The sequence below is a fragment of the Lactuca saligna genome, chromosome 4, assembly GCF_052625555.1.
Source record: "Lactuca saligna cultivar CGN05327 chromosome 4, ASM5262555v1, whole genome shotgun sequence".
NCBI lineage: Eukaryota > Viridiplantae > Streptophyta > Magnoliopsida > Asterales > Asteraceae > Lactuca > Lactuca saligna.
This window is the reverse complement of record NC_136420.1, coordinates 268,774,316-268,798,399: the sequence shown is the minus strand read 5'-3', so window position 1 is coordinate 268,798,399 and position 24,084 is coordinate 268,774,316. Positions and strand designations below refer to the sequence as shown.

Sequence of the window (24,084 nt, the reverse complement as noted above, 5' to 3'; positions counted from 1 at the left end):
ATATTATGACTTAATTTAATAACGAAAACGGAAATAATTCGAAAACGATAAATTTATTAACGGAACGAGTTGCAATAATGGAAAGAATTTTCGGGTTGTCACAAACAGGATTGCTAATAACTAATAACTATTTATTTTGTCGTGTTCTATGTGATATTTTGGACCACTGATAATCCTCATGATTGTTGATAGTCTCATAGTTTGCGATAACTCATAACTGATTATTATGTTGTGCTGTATATGATATTTTGGGGAACTTATTAAGTTTAGTTTTAAAGTTGTGGAATAAAATGTTTTTCAGGTATCAGTTATTGATCATGGGAAGGCAAAAACATGACTGTACACACTCATCAGTAACATGACTGTACACACTCATCAGTAACACTGGAGATTACACATTTATTACATTACTCAGATTTTCAAGGAATTGCATTTTGGAACAAATGAGTGTTTCTTAACATGGGTTTCATGAAAATGAAGTTTTTGCCTTAATTAAAAACGGAAATTATTTATGAAAATGGGACGTTACAGCTCAAGTTAGTACAATTAGTTTAACTAGGTTCTTGGTCAGTCCAAACATGAAGTTAAGCCAATCGGTTCACATACGAACTTGGCTAGATTTACGGTAACGAGCCATGTCAGCAAAGTCTCTTCAAGCAATTAGTATATTCTGTAGTTGATTAGTTGAGACAATTACTTAAATTTTATTATATCAATTTCCTTCCCATTAAAAGATGTACAACACAAGAATCAACGATTTACAACTTCCTTCTTCTATGGGAGCTAATTTCAATCAGTTTGCTTAGTGTCTGTTCATTTGATCTGATAATGAAGATGAATTAGCTTACTATACTGCTAATAACTTCTTAAAGTACTCAACAATAGTGTTCATGTCTGGCCGATCACTCGGTTGATCCATTGTAGCCAATAACATTGTGAATGCCAACTACACAACAGTCAGAAGAAAAATAATCAATGATCGAATCTAATATTGAGTAATGAAGAGAAAAAGGGTTCATGTGTTGTGATATATCATTAAAAATGGAGCCATGTTGACTTCTACTCTTTATTTCCTCAAAGAAGCCAATGCTGCAAAATAATTTTAACGAGAAAACCATGTGCCAAAAGAGAAAGCCACAAGCCTTTTTTCATGATATTAGCTAAGGAACTTCCATTTCAAATAACAATAGGCAATACCCTAGGAAGGTTTAGCAATACACTTTCAAAAATAGGAAAAGGAAAAACCTTTTTAGCTTCCCGTGACGTATATTTTCCATTAAGCTTTAGGTCCACTAATGATCCAATGTTGTCTATTTTTCCAGCTGGCAAGACCTATTTGACAGAAGCCATAAGATACATAGGTTTAGCAGAAACGACAAGAAGTCAACAAAAATCAACCAGACTCTTAATCTCTTACTGAGTTGACGATTCCTTTGGATGGCTTGTTTCCAGTAAGAAGCTCAAATAAAAGAACCCCAAAGCTATACACGTTCCCTTTCATTGTGAGCTCTCTTCCCTTATATCTACCACATAAGAACACGTTAGCTAGCAATACCAGTATTGCAACCAAGAAATAGATAGAACAAGAAGCTTTTGGGACACCACTATTCAAACAACAACTGAAAAAAATTGTAGCTAATTCTTTTCACATAAGAATTTTCTTTTACGTTCATTAATTGGGCCAAGTCAGAAAAAAGAATGTAGCCAAAAACTTGGCTTACTCTGGAGCCCAATAACTTTCACTTGCTGATGAACCGGTTGAAATCTTTGCATTAAAGTTATCAAACAAAAGCACGTTGCTGGAATCAATGTGCGCAAATAGGTTTTGATAATGCAAATACTCTAATCCCTTTGCCACGTCATATGCAATTGTTACCCTTTGTGTCCAACTAATCACAGAATTTCCTGCATCATCATGCAAAATTTGGTGTAGCGTTCCCTGTGTCCAATGTTCTTCAACCAAGAAACGACGATTGTCTCTTATACAATAACCAAAGAGCTTAGCCACATTTGCATGCTTCATTCTTGAACGTACAAACAGCTTGATGAAAAATATATACATATGATTAAATTATATACAATTCAATTGCAGGAAAAAAAAACAAATACAATATATAATTTCCATCTTTAACTTACTTCTTCCAAAAAACTTGATTCGGATTCCGGATTAATTTCTCTTATGACAACAACGTCTTTATTCAAGCTTCCGATATGAACGCTTTTGTTTAATGGATCATAAACTTCGGTAGTTTCTTTATTACGTTTCTTTTTATGATTAGTAGATACGTTTCCTGCGGTATCAGCTTGTGGAACCCAAGTGTGCCGATTGGCCATAAGAAAGTTTAATGAACACCAATACGCTATTGCAACAAATGTAAATATCGTCAATAACTTAATACAAAGGGACATTAAAATTAAAGATTTGGTAATTTTAAACATTTATTCTTAGCTACACATTTACGCATCTTAAAATTAAAGATTTGGTGATTTTAGTGTGGTATGTGAGCCATGGACATTCAAAGAGAGATGTGTACAATTTACCCGATGCTTTTGGTAACAATGAGCGGAGAGGGAACCTTCTTGGACCCAACTCTCTCATAACAGTTTCAACAATTCTTTCTATGCAATCTGATTCATTCCTGCACATTTTGTGCAAACATCAATATGATTCAAAGAAATTTTAATTTCCATATGATTCATCACCCAAAATGCTTCTGAGGCTATAATTCTGGATGAATCAATGATTACCAATCGAGTTAACTAAAAGCTCATTATTTGATCTTGAACTTATAGAAATCTCAAATTAAGGAAGAGATATATCCTTTTGAAAATGACTAACTATTACCTGTCCAAATAAAATGTCAACGGATTGATTAAATGCATGGCATCCATGATTTGATATGAGTGACCAAAAAAAATTTTAATTTTCAGTTTGCTTAATATATTGTAGAGACAAATTGTAAAAGTCTCTAATCTCTAATCAGAATACACAAATATTTTAATTATTAGAGAGAAATAATGTTACCCGTGTACTTCTATTCCGGCAATATTTGTAGCCTGAATGAGGGCATTTCTCCATATTGATAGCTTCATATGATTTCCATGAATTGCAAATCCATCCCCGAAGCAACCACTTTGGTGCTTTACCTCCGAAGGTTGAACATGATAGAACACCGGAATAACGTACCGGCCCATTGACCGTTTGCACTCAAAAATTTTCTCGAGTTCCGTTAAGCAGTTAACTGACTCTCCGTAGTTTTGGGATAAAACGACAACCGAGATTCTCGATTCCTCTATGGCTTTTGAAATAGATAAGAAAATGTTTCTTCCAATTCGGATGGTCTTCTCATCCTTAAAAACTTTGATTCTTTGTCCGATGAGTGCAGCATAGAGATGCGATACAAAGTTCTTACGAGTGTCTACACCTCTGAAATTTAAGAACACGTCATGTTTCCATCGATAACAGGGTGAAGACGACGACAATGACTTGTCTCCATTCAGGTCCATGGCTTTCGTATTGCCCTATGTACAGATTCACACATCAAAAGTGGTATACATATAATATATGTATTAGGTTGTTGATTTAGACGATACAACGCTGGAATTAACAACATAGACACATCTATGATTTCGTTGAAGTTTCAGAAAATAATATTTTAAGATTTTGCAGGCTTTTTTTTAACCTCTCCTTTAGTTGTTAAAGTTGTTAATTGTTAAATGTTAGTATCATAATTTAGTTTACGAATACAACAGACACTTTTATGATTTCGTTGAAATTTCGGAAAATAATATTTTAGGATTTTATTGGGTAATTTTTTTTTTAAACTAGTCCGTTAGTTGTTAGAAGCTAATATCATCAAGCTAGCAGACATTTGTCCGGATTACAACTTAGGTGTTGTTTGTTATTTCGAAGCAAAAATGTTTGAAGTCTGCAGACCACCTCTGCAACCCTCTGTAGCAGAAGAGGTGGACCAAACGACTGAAACATATAATAAAAAATATGTATCTTTTTTAACATCTGCAGGCTACTACAGTAAGTTAAAGTTAGGTGTGAAAAGGTTTGAAGCAGATGGTCTACTGTTGCGCCACGCAGCACACGCGCAACAGTTTTTAAGTCAGAAGTCTTCTGAAAAACAAACAGCTGCGAATGATCAAGTGCTACGCGGCGCATCAATAAGAGGTCAGAAGAGGTTTTTTTTTTTAAAACAAACAGCACCTTAGATGTCCAATCTTGTAACTTCTAAAAAATACAAAGTAAAATTTTCATTTTTCAACAACCAAAACAATTCATTCATCTATAATATAGTCAGCGTATAAAAGTATTTTTCAAAACATCCGTGTAAAACCATAAAACATATAATGTGGAAAAACACCGGTAAATGCAATGCAATCAAGTCGGGTCCTACCATTTAGAACCAGGAGTACCTGAAACATTTAAACATTAAACTGTAAGCACAAAGCTTAGTATTTTTCCCAAAATACCACATATCATAAATAAAACTGGGCTCATCCCTAGGGTTATATTTCAACCCATATGAATGTTATGATCCAACCATAGTCTTATAGTCACTTCCTTGCTACAACCCAGTTGTAGTCTTTCCCGCTATGGTCCAGCTATGGTCTTTCATACAAGTGTTGATCAAACCATAGCTTTTCAACGAGTGTTGTGATCCAAACACAATATTTCATACAATGTTGTTATTCAACCATAGTCTTTCATGCACAATCACAAAGACAGTCTAGCATTTAACATCGTATAGTGAGAAGACTCGCCTCACACAGCAGTCGAAAGTACTAAAGCTCTCACACAGTATAATGGTACTATACACCACCTAATGAAACATTCAACGTCAAACCTCAGTCTCCCCTCCAAAACTAGAAATTGACCAAAAATCATTAGGTCAAAAAGTCAAATGTCAACGGTCACCACATCGTGGCCACAATGTGGCAATTCAAACAGTCGCGACCAACTCCACCACCACGTTGTGACAACAATATGACAAAAAAAAATGTGAAGACCTCCTTCATTAAATCGTGGTGAGCATCATGTCACATTGTGGTTTCTACACTAAGACAACTTAATGAATTTAGCTCTAATTTCATTACGCTCCTTTATCAAACTTTCCACAAGGCTTCTTGGGGCTCTAAAGGTTAATAAAAATCCAAACTTTACACATATGCATGATCCATGCATGTCCTTCACTCAAACTAGGTCAACGGAAAAGAAATTGACTTAAATCTAATGCATGATTTCCAAAACACTTTCAACTTCAAGATCCTAAAGGTAAAACAGTCTAGGGACCTTGATGAATTATAAAGTAGCTAACTTTGTGACACCCATTCGTTAAAACTTTAGCAATGGGTCATAATATGCATATTTTGTTAGATCAATAGGAAATAAACCATAAATATTAAGACTTGAAGACTTACAATGGTCTAGAAAATGATCACAAAGGTGGAGATGAGATGGTTGCTAGATCCATGGACTAGAAATCCTCTTTTTTCTTCTTCAAATGTCACCAAATCAACCAAAATATGCTTAAGAGCTTGAAAGGTGGCTATGGTTTTGATCTAAGCACAAGAGGAGTGATGGAGGCTAATGGTGCGCAAACCCTAGCCATCACATCCTTTAGATAAGGCCTTAAGGCCAGAAAATTAGGCTTTAAATATGGGATGCCACAACGTCATAGTCAAAACATTGCCACATCATGGCTATTAAAAATGTTGTAAAATCATCAATCAGAATTTCATCGAAGGGTACCACTATGAAATCATAAGCTAAACACTTTCACAACGAATAAACATGAAAGGTGTTGCGGGTCTAACTAAGCTCACAGGAAGATCCAACCGATAAGCGACCTTCCCTACCGGGTCAATAACACTAAAAGGACTGATATATTGAGGGCCCAACTTGGCCTGCTTCTGGAACAATCTGACATATTTCTATGGTGACACCTTCAGTAGCACTAAATCCCTAACCCTAAAATCGAGATCGAAATAACGTTGACCAATGTAACTCTTATGTCTACTCTTTGCAATCTGTAGTCTACCATGAACCTGTTGTAGCAACTTCATAGTCTTAAGCACTACCTCAATGCTCCGCATCACTCGTTGACCAACCTCACCCCAAAAAATCAGGGTCGTACACTTTCTCCCATAAAGCAACTCAAAGGGAGGCATATCAGTGTTGTTGTGATAGTTTATTAGTTGTTAATTTAGGAGAACTCAACTAAAACAAAGTAAATATCAAAACTGCCACCAAAATCCAACACACATACACAAAGCATATCCTTAAGATTATGGATGATCTGATCACGTTGACCATCAGTCTATGGGTGATAAGCAATACTAAAAAGCAATCGAGTACTCAACTCCTCGTGAAACTTCTGATGGGTTTTGAGCATTCCAACAGTTCGTAAGTGTACATGCAACCCTAATAAACCTTGGATCTATGTTTGTCTAATTCTAGCACTCCGGGACTCATCTCTAACACCTAAGAGGTTATAAGGAAGGGGGAGAGGGTTTAGGGGTAATGGGAGAGAATGACTATGAAAGGTGTGAGTTTTGGGGGTGTTCTATGCCTCCATTTATAGGTTGTCTAGAGCTTCTCATGCCGTGAGGCTTGGCTCTCACGTCGTGAGCTTTGCATAGGCACCAAAGTGAAGCCTGGTGCTGACATGTGGCGCATGACGTAGGTAAAACAACTCATCTTTAAAAATGCATAACTTCCGCATACGAGATTCGTTTTCAACGTTCTATATACACGTGCGTAGTTAATGACAAGATCTACAAGTTTCCTTTTGACTCCATCGGCTAATTCTCGACCGATTTTAAATTTAACAGTATGAGAATATTATACTATTACATGACTTCATAAAATTCATAACTTCTACATACGGACTCCGTTTTCGTCTGTCTTTTTATCGTTGAGCTCCTATTAATGAGATCTTCAATTCTCATTTAGGTTGCATTGGCCAAAAATCAATTGATCTAAAATTCGAATTCCAGTTTGTGCATTGTTATGCCAAATCATAGAAAAATCATAATTTCCTGATACGAAGTCAAATTTGGGAGTTTTTTTTATGCATGCTCTCGGTTTAACGTATACTACAACTTTCATTTAGATATCTAAGGCTAAAAAGTAGTTTATCAAAAATTCACTTTTTACGTCAGACAATGCGGTGCCGGTTTTGTCGCGAAACTTCGACATGTCATAACTTTTTTTGTTATAACTCGGATTTCAGCGTTCTTTATATGTACGGATCCTTTGTGACATATACTACAACATAGTTAAGATTATTCATTCTAAATAACCTTCCATCAAAAATCTTGTAACGACCAAAAATTTCAACCAATTTAAACTTTTCAAAAACAACCTGATTTCATTAAATTATTACAAAAAGGTTTTCAATACAATTAATTTAGAATATTCCCAGAATCACATCACAACATAACATGAGGAGCGGTACGATCACGCCTTTGCCTTGCCACGGTCTCCTGAAGAACCTGAAAAACATTAAACCACAACTGTAAGCCCGAAATCTTAGTGAGATACCCCCAAAATACCAACCACATAGACCATACACGCATAACATGCCATATCATATCCGATCACAGAACAGCCATGCACTTCGGGTCTACTGTGTGACTGGTCCGCCGCACCGGCCAACAGTCCACCTGGTCCACCCTCCGAGTCTAGCCATATACATCGAGTCTGCAATGTGATTGGTCTGCCCGCTCTGGGCCTTCAATCCACCTGGTCCACTCTCTGAGTCTACAGTATGACTGGTCCGCCCGCACCGGGGCTTCAGTCGGCCTGGTCCACTCTCCGAGCCTCGGCACGTCTGGTCCGCCCTCTTGGGGCCTACAGCATATCTGGACCGCTCGCTGGGCCTTCGGGACAACCGGTCTGCCCTGGGTATCTTGGCCTACAGCACAAAGCAGGACCCACCTCAACCCAACCCCAGTCCAACAACCATGTGCACATAAACATACAATCATATAACAATTCACAATCAACAAGCCGATCTAGCAGATCACATAACATATCATCATCCTAACCAGGATATCGACCTAACCGGTCACTAGCATATACCATCCTAGCTACCAGGATGCAACCATAACAAAGCAATAATCATAACAACAAATACCCGGATCTCAATCCGATAAAGGGCCGGCCTTGGTGCCTTAGACCCTGTTGATATAGTAAGGATAACTCACCTCACACTGCTGAAACTCTATACAGAAGAAGCAGATTCTCGAATCACCGCCTCACCGAAAATCCCGAACTAGCCATCATAGCACAAATAATCATTAGGCTAAGCACAATACCCTTCCAAGGGTAAATTTACCAATTTACCCTTCACTCATTCCGGCCCAACACTGGATAAGCTCTCAAGCCCACTAATGGCCCAAAGTCCAAAAGTCTGAAGCAAAGCCCACTATTGGCCCAATTTACTAAATTGGGCCCACCTCACCAAATAGGCCTAGACCCATGGTCCATAACAACTAATGGGTCCACAATACTCTATCCATAATGTCCAGTCATGGCCCAAAATCCAGCAGCCCAATAACAGCCCAATCCCTAAGGCCCAAAATGAAAAACCCAACAGAGGGAGTACGCTGGGCGTACCCTCCTTGGTACGCGGGGCATACACACTGATTCACAATTGGGGATCGGGGCACTGACCCGCTACGCGGGGCGTAACTTCGCTGCTCATTAAGTCCACATAACTTCTTAATGGCTTAAGCTCTTAAGCCCAAACTTCAGATCCTTAGGCCAAATATGCCTAAGATTCACAAAGTATCAAACTTTATCACTTGGGACATCCATAAAGCTCTTAATCCAAGGTCTTAATCCATTAAGACCCGTATATCTCACATATGGAACAACCATAGCCCTTAGGAGCTCATTTTTCTCACTCAAGACATCTCAAAAGGTCTGAAAGGACAGATAATCTCGACCAACTCAAAACATGCATCAAGATGAGGACTTTTGGGAAAAGAATGATGTCAAAACTTCACAACACTTAGATCTATGCAATATAAATGACAAGCAAGAAGCTTTATACCTCATATAGGCTCCAAAGGATGATATCTTCCCAGATCTATAAGCTCCAACCACTCAACTCCTTCTTTGACAACTTCCTCTTTCTTCTTCTAGCCTCTCCTTTGCCAAAATAAGCTGTCCAAGGCCAAACACACCCAACAATGGAGGTGGAACGACTATCTAGGGTTTCTGAGGTTAAGAGAGAGCTTATGGAGGCTAGGGTATGAACCAACATGTTCCTTATATAGTGGCTGACCCTAATTTTAGGGTTTTAGAACTCTGAGAGTACGTTGGGCGTACCTCTATTACGCCGGGCGTACTCAACCTTGCACCCGCGTCCAATTACACACTTACGCTGGGCGTACGCGGCGTGTCCCCAAATTTCATATTTGGCCCTCTTTTCCACTTTTCCTACAAGATGACCAAAATACCCTTCCTCTTAAATCCCGGGGACTCACAATTAAGTACTCTTTGGAACGGGGCGTTACAATTCTCCCCCACTTAAATTAGGCTTCGCCCTCGAAGCCGCGACAACCTTACTCCAGAACTTCTCCCGCAACGCACCACCTGGCATTCACCAGACCAGGTTCCTCAAGACACAACCATCGAAACCCGAAACTCACTTTCTCCTTTCTTGCGGTGTCTTGACCACCGCCTCAAGCCGGCCACCGGCTTCACCCTCTGATAACCACACCTATCAGATTCCACACTTACCAACCGAGTACCCCTCCATGGCACTTTTCTCGATCCTGACCACAACAATCAGTTGACTCTTACGAGCTAGGTATAACCCTGAACCTCCGGGTTCCCGATCCAAGTCCAACAATATTTACTCCATGCTGACAGAATGACACATTCTTCAGCCTCAGAGCAACTCCCATGAGTTATCCTCTTGCAATCGCATGCACATGCTGAACTAGCTCTAGCACCCTCGGGTTGGGAAAACCCGTCACACTGACGACACCTCCAAACATCCCCCAGGATGAATCACCACTACATACACAATTCCTTGATCAGAGTCAAACTGGGAATACAAGACTCCATCCCTCCATCCTTTTCGAGCCTCTTGGCTCTACACCCGCGGAATTCCTTCCGCAACCACAGCAGACATCCCATCCGGATGTGATTCCATACCACTGTCGTAATCACGCTTCTCAATGACCATAATTGGATCACTCTAATCATAACTCTGCACTGCCGCTTTCACTTCCGTGAATTTACACTCCCTCTCGGAGCTACACTTCTCTCTCTTTCCTTACCAAGGAAATCCACTTGGCCGCCTTGTCACTGCGACAAGTGCCACGGTGCTCGCCCAACGCTACACCACTCCCCTATAGCATAACCGTTATCCATGCAACACACATGCTCTGAATCCGCTCGCAAGGACTCTCGAGTCCATGCACTATCTCCTCTAATTGAAATAAATACCCGGGGCCAGACCTTCTAATGCTAACACATCGCGACATACTCAATCCATTTTCCTCGAACCGATCTAACAATACCTGCAGAGTCTTCAGCATGACTGGACCGCCTTACCAGGCCTTCAGCTAATCTGGACCACTCTCAGAACCTTCAGCCAATCTGGACTGCCCTCCAGGGCCTTCAGCTTGGCTGGACCATTCTCCGAGCCTTCGGCCTGACTAGTACGCCTACCGGCCTTCAGTCTACCCGGACCGCTCAACTAGCATTCATCCTTCCGTGTTATCTCTCCGGGAAATCCTCCCATGCATACTGTTCTAGCCCTCTAGGGGTTCCGAACTCTATCTCCATCATACATACTCAATCCCGGCCTGATCCCAGGCCCTTTACAATCAAATACCCTTGGTCTGTATCCTGCCCCACATGCCTGCCACTTACTCATACCAGCCTATGCTCTTAGCTGACAGAAACACTGCTGAATCCCAAGCAGCTAAACAACCTCACATGCTCATCGATCTTCCAGAGAATTTTCCAATTCTCCCCCACTTATAGCACTGACTATCAATCACCGGTCGCCATCACCGACCTCCCTCAACAACCTTACACAACACAAACTCTTACACACGAACTGATTCCCACTAGAACGAGCAACCTTCACAAAATCACATAACAACACAAAACATCTCGGCTCGAAAGAAACTCGATCTCTAGCAACCACTCCTCAGATTGCAGATAATACCCGACATTCAGACTAAAAGCCAAATTCCCACTAGACCCCTCATGAACGATAACCAATGAAATTCCCAACACCAAACCCTTAACCACACCATAACCCGCAAGGAACAACGAACACAATACCAAAAATCACACAACAAAACTAGCAGATATACAATATTCCACAATAAGCATAAGATAACAAAACATCAAGAAAGAAACATACTTGCAGCTGCATCCGGCACTGCCCTAACCTCCTCTACTGTAAGCTGATAAGCACGACCCTGAGCCCTTGGGGGCTCCGCTCCACCCTGACCTCCACCCGTGATCCTCAATGTGGCCGGTGCTGGAGCCTGCACCGGTCCTGCAGCAAGCTGTGGACAGTTGACCCTCAAATGCCCAACCTGATGACAATGATAACAAATCCTCAAATCCCGAACCGTGGCTGACTGCCGAAAATCCTTCGCATAGTGCCCCTCCTTTCTGCACTTGCGGCATGCACCACCGGACCTACAAACTCTGGTGTGACCCTTCCCACACTTCCCACAAGCGTGGCTGCTCTAATCTCCCACCCTAGAATCAATGGTCTTGGACCGTTTCGGCGCCGGCTGCAACTGCACCGGAGCCTGCCTCAGCTCACACAACTGCAACTCAATCTCCAACTCACGCCGCCTGGCGGCCTCCTGCAACTCCAACAAAGTCTCGCACCTCTGCGTAGACACAAACTGTCTGATATCTCTCTTGAGCATACTCAGATATCGGGACATCTGAGCCTGCTCCGAAGCGAACTCAGGGTAAAACATCGCCCTCTCAGTGAACATCCTGGTGATCTCTGTCAACGACTCCGAATCCTGCTTCAGCTCAAGGAACTCCTGAGCCAATCTCTCCCTCTCAACCCGCGGAACATAACGAGTGCTGAACATTTCTCTGAACGGATCCCATGAAACCGCAACCCTCTGCGCATCCGAATATGACCCCGTGGTCAATCTCCACCAATCCTTCGCCCCGAGCCTCAACAGGTTCAGAGCACACCTCACCCTCTGATCAGCAGGGCATGAACACGTGAAAAAACACCCCTCCACGTCCGACAACCATCTCATAGCAACAATCGGGTCCTGAACTCCATAGAAGGTAGAGGCTTCGTATTAGCGAAGTCTCGATGCTGAAAACCTCGACCGACTCCTCCCCCTGCCGCTGCTACAGCCGGTGTAGCCGCCGCGGCAGCCGTCTCTGTGAGAGCCGCATAGCGCTCATCAAAATACTCAACCATGGCGGTCTTGATCGACCCAAACAGTTCCGGCAGCTCGGCCCGGAACAACGCAGCAACCTCATCATGCAGGATCTCACGAATCCTAGCATCCAACTCGCCTGTGCTCATCTGACCCACAACCTCGGACGGTACTGACCTGCCTGGAACTCCCTCTCCTGCTCCGGATCCTGACCCGGATCCACTCCCAGCATGCCTCGGAATCACCATACTAAAAAAAACCACAAGATCTCAGATTCTTCCCACTATCTCGGGAACCAACTCTCAATCCAACCCTAGAGGTCATGGTTTCCCTGATACGCGTATGGGTCTTGTGCTTTCAGTAGTACGGGCCTATACTACCTTCCACACCTACCCATATTTGTATGAAGTACTACCACAACACTGTAGTGAAAACATACATAACAAACGCTCAACCCTCACTACTAGAGGAACACTGGAAATCTCCAACGAGGAAACCCTAGGCTAACAGGCATCATAAATCAGGCAACATTATCATGAAATCCTAAAGATCCCTAGCCTAGCACTAGCATGCTGGTCTATCAAACTCAAAAACAAATATCATGTATGGTATTTTGGGGTTACTTACTGGCTCCGGTTGATCGTACCTCCGCGTCCTCCTTTACCCATTTTGAAAACCATTTTAAATTCTCTTTTGAAAACCCTCCTCGATTTGAGACTGAAGTCACACGAGTGTTCCTCCAATTCACTCAAACCAAGGCTCTGATACCAACTTGTAATGACCAAAAATTTCAACCAATTTAAACTTTTCAAAACAACCCGATTTCATTAAATTATTACAAAAAGGTTTTCAATATAAATAATTTAGAGTATTCCCAGAATCACATCACAACATACCATGAGGAGCGGTACGATCACGCCTTTGCCTTGCCACGGTTTCCTGAAGAACCTAAAAAACATTAAACCACAACTGCAAGCCCGAAAGCTTAGTGAGATACCCCCAAAATACCAACAACATATACCATACACGCATAACATGCCATATCATATCCAATCACAGAACAACCATGTACTTCGGGTCTACTGTGTGACTGGTCCGCCGCACCGGCCAACAGTCCACCTGGTCCACCCTCCGAGTCTAGCCATATACATTGAGTCTGCAGTGTGATTGGTCCGCCCGCTCCGGGCCTTCAATCCACATGGTCCACTCTCTGAGTCTACAGTATGACTGGTCCGCCCGCATCGGGCCTTCAGTCGGCCTGGTCCACTCTCCGAGCCTCGGCATGTCTGGTCCGCCCTCTTTGGGCCTACAGCATATCCGGACCGCTTGCTGGGCCTTCGGGACAACCGGTCCGCCCTGGGTATCTTGGTCTACAGCACAAAGCAGGACCCACCTCAACCCAACCCCAGTCCAACAACCATGTGCACATAAATATACAATCATATAACAATTCACAGTCAACAAGCCGATCTAGTAGATCACATAACATATCATCATCCTAACCAGGATACCGACCTAACCGGTCACTAGCATATACCTTCCTAGCTACCAGGATGCAACCATAACAAAGCAATAATCATAACAACAAATACCCGGATCTCAATCCGATAAAGGGCCGGCCTTGGTGCGTTAAACCCTGTTGATATAGTGAGGGTAACTCACCTCGCACTGCCGAAACTCTGAACTGAAGAAGCAGATTCCCGAATTACCGCGTCACCGAAAATCCTGAAATAGCCATCATAGCAGAGATAATCATTAGGCTAAGCACAATACCCTTCCAAGGGTAAATTTACCAATTTACCCTTAACTCATTCCGACCCAACACTGGATAAGCTCTCAAGCCCACTAATGGCCCAAAGTCCAAAAGTCCGAAGCAAAGCCCACTATTGGCCCAATTTACTAAATTGGGCCCACCTCACCAAATGGGCCTAGACCCATGGTCCATAACAACTAATGGGTCCACAATACTCTATCCATAATGTCCAGTCATGACCCAAAATCCAGCAGCCCAATAACAACCCAATCCCTAAGGCCCAAAATGAAAAACCCAACAAAGGGAGTACGCTGGGCGTACCCTCCTTGGTACGCGGGGCGTACACATTGATTCGCAACTGGGGATCGCGGCACTGACCCGCTAGGCGGGGCGTAACTTCGCTGCTCATTAAGTCCACATAACTTCTTAATGGCTTAAGCTCTTAAGCCCAAACTTCAGATCCTTAGGCTAAATATGCTTAAGATTCATAAAGTCTCAAACTTTATCACTTGGGACGTCCATAAAGCTCTAAATCCAAGGTCTTAATCCATTAAGACCCGCATATCTCACATATGGAACAACCACAACCCTTGGGACCTCATTTTTCTCAGTCAAGACCTTTCTAAAGGTCTCAAAGGACAGATAATCTCGACCTACTCAAAACATGCATGAAGATGAGGACTTTTGGGACAAGAATGATGTCAAAACTTCACAACACTTAGATCTCTGCAATATAAATGACAAGCAAGAAGCTTTATACCTCATATAGGCTCCAAAGGATGATATCTTCCCAGATCTATAAGCTCCAACCACTCAACTCCTTCTTTGACAACTTCCTCTTTCTTCTTCTAGCCTCTCCTTTGCCAAAATAAGCTTTCCAAGGCCAAACACACCCAACAATGGAGGTGGAACGGCTATCTAGGGTTTCTGAGGTTAAGAGAGAGGTTATGGAGGCTAGGGTATGAACCAACATGTTCCTTATATAGTGGCTAACCCTAATTTTAGGGTTTTAGAACTCTGAGAGTACGCTGGGCATACCTCTATTACGCCGGGCGTACTTAACCTTGCACCTGCGTCCAATTACACACTTTACACTGGGCGTAACCCAGCTTACGCTGGGCGTACTTGGCGTGTCCCCGAATTTCATATTTGGCCCTCTTTTCCACTTTTCCCACAAGATGACCAAAATACCCTTCCTCTTAAATCTCGAGGACTCACAATTAAGTACTCTTAGGAACTGGGCATTACAAATCCATTTTTGACGCTTATTGTCTCTAAATTGACTAGCCAGGATCTATAGGCGTTACAAATGAACAAACAAACTTTCCTAATCATTGTCTCCTCATAACACAAGGAAACGTAGGAAGTTATGGACACCAATCCAAGTTACTTGGATACCACTCCAAGGTATGGAACCTATTACATGCCTAAGGCCATATTCGGTTCTTAGAAGTTCCCAACACTACAATTATTTAGTTTACAGCCAATACACTCTATTAGCCATTTCTATCAATACATCTTGTTTGAATCCTTTTTTAGTCGATCTAACAGTTTTGTACTAAAAGACATCCTCTATACTTTTTACTCCTAGTGCCATTTACAACGACGAAAAGGAGCTATAAATTTACAACAAATAAGCTCCTTAGTTGGCATTAAAGAGCTTATTTTTCGTTGTTAATTTATAGTCTCTTTTATCGCTGTAAATTTGTAGCTTATTTACTAATCGGGTTTTGGCTGTGCGATGGACTGGTTATATATTCTTGGTCACGACAACACAGTCTTTCTGGCGTACCAAACAATGGCATTTGTGTGTGAATTTGTACTATAATCAACCATTCAATTTCTTCTTCTATTATTTGATTTGGTTAAATTAAGAAACTTCATCTGTTGGCATATCAATTTCTATAAAAAGTCATCGCCACCTTCGTTACATTTAACATTACCATCAATACCAAAGTATGGATAATTTGCTAGTTCGACATAATGAAAATTTCATTCTATTGGCTTTTGATGTGGAACTACTTGCATTTGACGTGGAGGTACAACCGTTTGATATGATAAAACCAGTATTTGAAATGGTGTTACCGACATTTGATATGGTACCACCGGCTGAAATGGTGTTACCGGCAATTGATATGGTACATAATATCCATGACGGACATAGTGAATTTGTCAATACGTATACTTGTTTTCATAAACAACTTGTAACTTTAATTGTTGTTGTAACCATGTTCTATATGCAAGATATCCACAAATATTGTGAGGATTATTTAGAGAGATATGCATACATGCTTGATTGTTGCTATCTCTTCCGCTGAATCTGTTCTCAACACGTCTTTTTCCTCTTCTGCTACCGGACCCTCTTCAACTACTAGATCGATTCTCACCAACAACATATCTATTTATATCTATTTGCGACATTGTATTGGACATGCTATGTCTCATCCAACAAATCATATGAGTTGAAATATGTTTAATAATCTTCTTTAAACGCTTTACATAACCTTCATCGTTATCAGTATAACATATTACATTGTACGGAGTTGGATATGATATTAGGTTTGTCGTCTAATCCAACCATCTTCATGACTAATTTGTATATTTATGTGAAATTTATATCTACAAGAATTTCAATATCAAAGTTTATATCAAATGGTGTAACCTACATCAATTCTCTATTTTTACAAACAATCTCTAATCTAATATGTACGGATTTTTGCAATATGAATTTTGATTTGGTAATACAGTTTCTGAATTTCATAGTCATGACAAGATAATACATGTTTTTTCAAAAAACAAAAAGGAAAAAAAATCACGGGCATGTTATTTTTTTTTTTTTTTGCAGCCAATGACGTCCGAAGCGATGTCGATTTTGATTTTTCAAAAAAATATTAGAACACACTTTTTGCATATGACCGATTTTCGCAAATGCTCATCTTGATTTTTTTTGGCTATGATAATAATTATAAAAAATAATTATAAAAATAATTAATTAATGGAATTCATTTTGATAATACTAATTACATTGCCTAAATGAAAATACAAAAAAATTTATACCGGAGATCATCTCTGTAACGTAAAATATGTAGAGTTTCCATTCAAACGGCAACGTCGGAATCTCCTCCATTAGCCCTAGAAAATACCTCGCCTCTCCACCACTGTCGTAGATGTCTGCAATGAATAATCTTCCGCCGGATATTATCGAAGCAATACTCCGGCGCCTGCCGGAGAAATCCCTCGGCCGGTTCAAATCCGTATCAAAACAATGGTGCTCGCTAATTTCCGATCCCCAATTCATCAAAACCCATCTCCATCAACACAGCCACCATAAAACCAGTAAATTGATTCTCGTTTCCGATACAAAATGCCTCTACTCAGTCGATATCAACGAAATCGTTCCGCATCTCAAATTTGACGACATACCCGCAACCGGAAATGAAATAACTTTCCGGCCACCTTCGATCAGGTGGGAAGGTATCTTGGGGTCTTGCAACGGGCTTGTTTTAGCGATAGACGAATATGACAGACTCTATCTCATGAATCCAACCACACGTAAGATCTCGAAACTTCCCCTTTCCCCTTTTGCACTCCCGATTAGTGAGAGTTTTGAAATGTATGGATTTGGCTACGATTCATCCACGGATGATTACAAAGTAATCGCGATTTCTTTCTGGGACACCGACAACGAGCATAATCCTGATTGCACCGATATGTTCGTCAATGTCTATACCCTGAGCAACAATTCATGGAGGAAATTGCCCAATTCTCCTTATGATCACGCTGTGGGCCATCTCGTTAGTGGGGTTCTCGTCAATGGGAGCCTTCACTGGTTAACAAGCACACGACCCAATTACTCATCAACCATTATTGCGTTTAATTTAGCTAACGAGAAGTTCAAAGAAATTGAATTACCTGATTCGATTGATAACTACAAAGCTGTTTTCAACGAGCTTGTTGTTATTGGTGGGAAGCTTTGTCTTTTTAACCAACTGGGTAATGATTTGTGGGTGATGGAGGAGTATGGAGTTGGTGTGTCTTGGACCAAGGTTTCCATCCATGGAGTCGATATAGATAATGTGAAGCCTATTTGTTCAGTTGAAGACAGCAATCGGGATATTGTTATGGGTGATGAAGATGGAGTTATTATATACAATGTTGATGAGAGAGTATGCAGAAATGTAAGGATCCTAAGGGGTCCAACTAGATTCACCATTGGAGGAACGTATGTTGAAAGCCTTGTATTACCTACATACATCAGAGAAATACCATAAACTTGCAGTTTTCTTTCTGTAATAAATTTATAATCTCCTTGTCTTGATATATATGTTGTGGTATTCTTACATTCTATGACCTGTTTGGTTACTTTTATTGTGAATTTGTCTAAATAAATAAAGCCTATTTGCATATAAGGCCCCTAATTGAGTTATTTCAGTTCATCTGTTTATTTTTTGTGAGTTACCCATTTCCTCCTAACATTCCTTTACACAATCAAGGGTAATTAATAACCAAATGTGAAGACGCATATATCGATACAATCACAACTATGTGAATTATAGAACATGGGATAAAACAAGTTGAGATGCGATTTGATAATATGGGGATAAAATTTTAGCAAATACATAAGTATCTAATGGAAGAGAATAAAGTTGACCTCCATGAGGAGGTGTCAGGTGTGTGATCGTCCTTTATACGTCGCTAATCTGTTGCTAAATCCACCGTGTTGTCGTTATCCGTTGCGAGTTAATTGCAATGCGTTGCTGATCTGTCATCGTTAATATGAAATTTTAGGGGCTCATTTTTTTTTTTCTGTTGGACGTAACCTTAATGGAAATCATTTTCAACAAGATATGAAATGCATAACCTGATGTATTTAATGTAACTATAGTGGAAAACGATTTCAATAAGATATCAAAAGTGTAAACTTGATTTTAGAAGTGTTTTCATGAAGTTTTAAAAAAAAAATTAGAGTTGAAGTACAAACCCGATGGCTCGATTACAGAAGCACGTGAAACTTCAAGTCGTTGTTCTTTGTTGCCGAGCTAGGGTTTTTTACCGTACTATTGTTGGAGTAAATCAAGCAATATTCAATGAGTTTTTTACTTTCGGTAAATGGTAAATTAGAAGACACATATATAAGGGGCGGAAAACATCCACCAGAACTAAACGAGTAGTACTAAGACTGAAGAGAGTAGTATTATGTTTAATATGTTGTCACATCAGATTTTTTGATGCCACATAAGTCGGAGGGAATGGTAATATTTAAGTTGTAGAAAAGTAAAGAGTAGTGTTGTGTTAATTTAAATAGATTCTATTTTGATTGTTTTTAAAAGAAAAAAAAAAGAACAGTTAATCAAAACTCACCTATCCCTTTACTTACTTATCCATTTTCTTTATCCTCTCTCCTCTCGCTACATGTCAGGCCTTGGCTAGCTGCTTAGTGAAGAGTGAGGGGTGGTGTCGTATCTTCTTAGTGAGGGTAGCGGTGAGGCTTAACGCCTCCCACTACTTAAAGCCTAAAGGGATTAAATTTATTAAGCCATAAGGTATATATGAGAAGATCTTTCACTTTTTGAGAGTTACGTGAGTTTTTCTCTCACTCACCAAAACACATGAAATGGTCGCTTTTCACTACATTTTTTTTATTTAAAAAAATATATTTCATACAAATATTATATTTATTTTGTACGAAATTAAAAATCAAGAATTTTGATATATTTTTTTATAAATTTTTAGTAGATATATAATTTATTAAAGATTAAAAAAAACTAAAAAAAAAGCTGACTAATCATGCGAGGAAAGAAAATAAGGGATATGCTTCCCTCACCTTTTCCCCGCACCCTTTATACCACAATGGTGGTATGCTGTGTCAATATGAGGGAAAACATAATTCACCTCTTTCCCTCTACATACCCTCCGACCTTAGTTTTGAAGGAAACAAATGACGATAAGCAATGTACACGCGTGTTTGCATTCCATGATTTAAAGTCGGCCTATATGAAATACTCATTTTGTAGTTGTCATCAGGGGCGAAGCTATGGTATACTAAGGTGGATCCTAGGACCCATGTAAGCTTAACTATATTGCAAAAATTTAGGGGAACTATCTTAATTTTTTTTGAAAGAACTACCTAATACTTTTTATCCAAAAGCAAAAATATGTATAAGATTTTTTAACACCTATGAGCTATTTGTATATTAGAATCTATATAAAAGAGCACAATGTCAAAACCAACTTAAAATTTATCCAACAAATATTAGCCTAATCCATTAAAAATAAAATTAATCAAGAAAAAAATAGAAAAAAAAGCCCACAAATGAATCGTTCCTTACACTTTTAGGTTTGACAGTCGATCAAATTAGACGCTTGAGTACATGACGTACGCTAATACGACCTACATGCGAACCACTGCACCATTTTTTTTATTAGCGATCGCTCTTCCGGCCATGGTCACCGCTCACTTTCACCACCAACCATCCTGCCTAAACACCAGTTTCACCCTTTCAAGTTTCACCCATTTTAAGGTTTGTTCACTCTTCATTTCTAATTTTCATTCTTTGTTTGTCTGGTTTTTATTCCTTTATAGAGATTTTGTGTTAATAAGAATGTTAGAACTTAGATAGTTAGATTTCATCTTGATTACATTGAGAGATTCTAGAAAGTGAAATGTCCCAAAAATATTATCCAAAAATTTCATTTTTAATATAAGTAAAAACAATATTCCAACAATATCCATACATCTAGAATAAAAATAAGTGTATCAAATATTATAAAAATCAGAGTGAAATCTTAATGTGAAATCCATATGGTGTGTGCGATGCAGTAAACCCAAGCTCTTTCCATTGGAACCGAAAGTACCTAAAACATAAACTGAAAATCGTAAGCACAAGGCTTAGTGAGTTCCCTAAGATACTGCATACCATACATACATAGCATATAACGGGCCTTACCCAAAGAGTATAATGGGCCCCGCCCAATGAGTATAACGGCCCCGCCCATATACAAATCATAACACAAATCAACTAATAGTATACATGATAATCATCGGGCCCCGCCTAGTAAGCATGCAAACACATACATACTAGTCTCACCCAAACAATGAGTATTCTACATATCAAATCCTGGGTCGGCATTAGTGCCTTCGACCCGCCATACACATTGAGGAAACTCACCTCGTAATGCTAAATGAACCAAAAATCCCTGGCTGCTGTTCTGACGAATCCCTAAGCTTTCGGTATAAAATAACACCTAGTTAATACTTAGGTTCGAAACTATATCCAAAAGTCCATACTTGGGGTAAAATGAGCATTTTACCCATGATCTAGGTTAAACTAAAAGTAAGGTCCAAATCCATAATCTAAAAGGCCCAAAACCAAATAATCCTTCATGACCCATTTATGGCCTAATTTTCCTAATTGGGCCCAATCCCTTTATGGGACTTACCCTAAGCCCAATAACTATTTCCAAAACCAAGATACTTGTTCCCAGAAGGCCCAACAAGAACTCATAAGCCTAAGCCTAGCAGGAGGCCCAAACCCTTGGCCCAAATCACAAAATCCCCTCTGACTGAGTACGCGGGGCGTACTCAGCTGTACATTAAGTGTACCCGCTGCTTGGGTCTGGACATGTACGCTGTGCGTACCATCTTGTACGTTGTGTGTACGGGCATGGAACCTGCGTACATGGATGGTACACCCTGCGTACGGCACCCCAAGCTGAAAGATCAAGTCCAAGGTTTTCAAGCCCAAAATCATAATTAAATGAGTAACCAAATTAAATAAATAAATACCTTAAAATTACCAGGCATTACAATTCTCCCATACTTGAATCAGACTTTGTCCTCAAAGTTCGCCGCCCCGATCAAACTCTAGATAGTGCTCTCTCATTTCGTCTTGGGGTCCCAAGTCTACTCTGACCCCTTGTGGTGCTACCACTGCACCTTCACTAGCTCTACAAGCTTGTGCCTTAAGGTCTTTATCTTCCGATCCATAATCACCACTAGTCTCTCAATAGAATTCAGATGGTCATCCACCCGAATATTCTCCAATGGTACAACTGCAGAATCATCCACCAAACACTTCCACAACTAAGAGACATGAAACATGCTATGAATCTGACTGAGCTTGGCTGGAAGGTCTAAACAATATGCAACACGGCCCACCCGAGCTAAAACCCTGAAAGGACCAATATAAATGGGACCCAACTTGCCCCCACTTCTTGAACCAGATGACACCTTTGTTGGGTTATGAGCTTTATATCATTCCTATGGTGTACATGCAACCCAAATTTCTTTGATTTAGGTTTTTCTACTATGAACACAACAACATTGAATACCAAATCAATGATTCTATGAATTAGCATATAACAATCCAATTTACATACAAACTAGGGTTTAGATCTTACATTTCTTGTTATGTAGTAATAACAAGTTCTTATTGAATATCCTTGACCTTTGAAAACTTAGTGCCTTAAATGTTGCACCTCTAATGGAGTCACAAACACCACTAGCAACAAGATAATTTAGGAGAGGGAAGGAGATCGGCTAGGGAAACACCAGGAAGTATTGGGGCCGAAATCCTTATGTTAGGGGTCTATTTATACTTGTGGCTGCTAGGGTTTTTAGCTGGAAACCCTAATATGACTGCTTAAGCCTTAAGCAGCCCATGGACTCATTCTAGAATATCCTTTGGACGATTTCTTTATGGGCTTCCCATAGAATTTGTCCAACCTATATTCCAAGGTGATCAACAGCCCAATTACAATTATCTTATAATTACAGTATCAGTCCCCTAAGTTTAATTAATCTCTTTTGACCACAAAATTAATTTTAATCAATTCTTGATCAATATTAATTAAATAATATGAGTTCTCCTTTAATATATTATTCATATAATATATTAATAAATCATAATTAATCCTCTTTCATCCTATCAATTGGTATGGTGAAGGTAACCCAAAAGGACCATGCTCATAATCGGGTCAAGTACATACCAAAATAGTTATGTGCTTAGACACCTAATCAATTAGTCTCCCACTTGGATAAGTCTAATAATTATTTTGCAAGTACGACTTCATAACATGATCAATAATCGTAGCTTTCAAAAGCCGTTGTTAACTTTGATCTTATCACTAACGCGTCCTTTAGATAAGGGATTATATATTCCTCCATTCTAGATATCGTATGAACTGATACATGGATTTTAATCATACTCTCTGTTCATGTGTTGTTTCTCGTTTTCCGATTGATGACGACTGGCAACAGACTACAATTGAACACATCAACTTAGTCCAAGCTTGGCCAAGCGCTTAGGGTGTCATCACTAAATCATAGAGGGGCCCATGTATATCGCTTTTATCCCAATTTGGGTAAAAGGAACGAATAAACTTCGACTCAAATGCTTGCTTGTACCTACTCATCAAATCACACACAACAATATGTTTTTTAACACCAAGTTACTGGTGCATTTACATATTATCAATGTGCAACAGACTTGTAATTTACAACTCACATGTCTCTGTTTCAAAAATATAAGATATTATTGTCTCACTAATCACCCGTGATAAAATCCATGAAGTGATTCAAGTGAGCGTGGTTTTAATCCAACACTCAAATCTTATTTCAGGAGTACTCATGAACACTGCAACAAACATTTTGTCACACCCCAAAACCACGAACGGCGGAAACGTTTAGGGGTGGAGGACGTCATGTACAGTACCACAACAGTGTAATATAATAAACAAGCAACAACATCATCCATTGCATTATAAGTAAAGTTTTGTTACATGTGTGTTCTTTCATTGTAGTAAGACACCAAAAATATTCAAAATAAAAGACGAGACTTGTCTGCTCCATCTTCTCAAAACCTGGCCTTCGTACCTGTCTACTGATGACCTGAGAATACAAGTTATTTTGAAAGAGAGTA

General features: G+C 39.9%; 2 protein-coding genes across 2 annotated transcripts; one reads left to right on the top strand and one right to left on the bottom strand.

The window, feature by feature from the left end:
- Positions 1-684: 684 nt before the first annotated feature.
- LOC145039127 (uncharacterized) lies at positions 685-3,581 on the bottom strand. The gene is made up of 7 exons (XM_078987245.1): positions 3,026-3,581; positions 2,542-2,639; positions 2,137-2,360; positions 1,722-2,041; positions 1,418-1,523; positions 1,246-1,332; positions 685-946 (listed from the first exon to the last, which is right to left on the bottom strand). Exons 1-7 carry the CDS (start codon positions 3,505-3,507, stop codon positions 848-850), a joined length of 1,416 nt encoding a protein of 471 aa, XP_078843371.1. The 5' UTR covers positions 3,508-3,581; the 3' UTR covers positions 685-847.
- Positions 3,582-17,199: 13,618 nt separating this feature from the next.
- On the top strand, positions 17,200-18,608 carry LOC145043592 (F-box/kelch-repeat protein At3g06240-like). Its single transcript, XM_078992295.1, has one exon. The coding sequence runs from the start codon at positions 17,332-17,334 to the stop codon at positions 18,433-18,435; it is 1,104 nt and encodes a 367-aa protein (XP_078848421.1). The 5' UTR covers positions 17,200-17,331; the 3' UTR covers positions 18,436-18,608.
- The last annotated feature ends 5,476 nt before the right edge of the window (positions 18,609-24,084 follow it).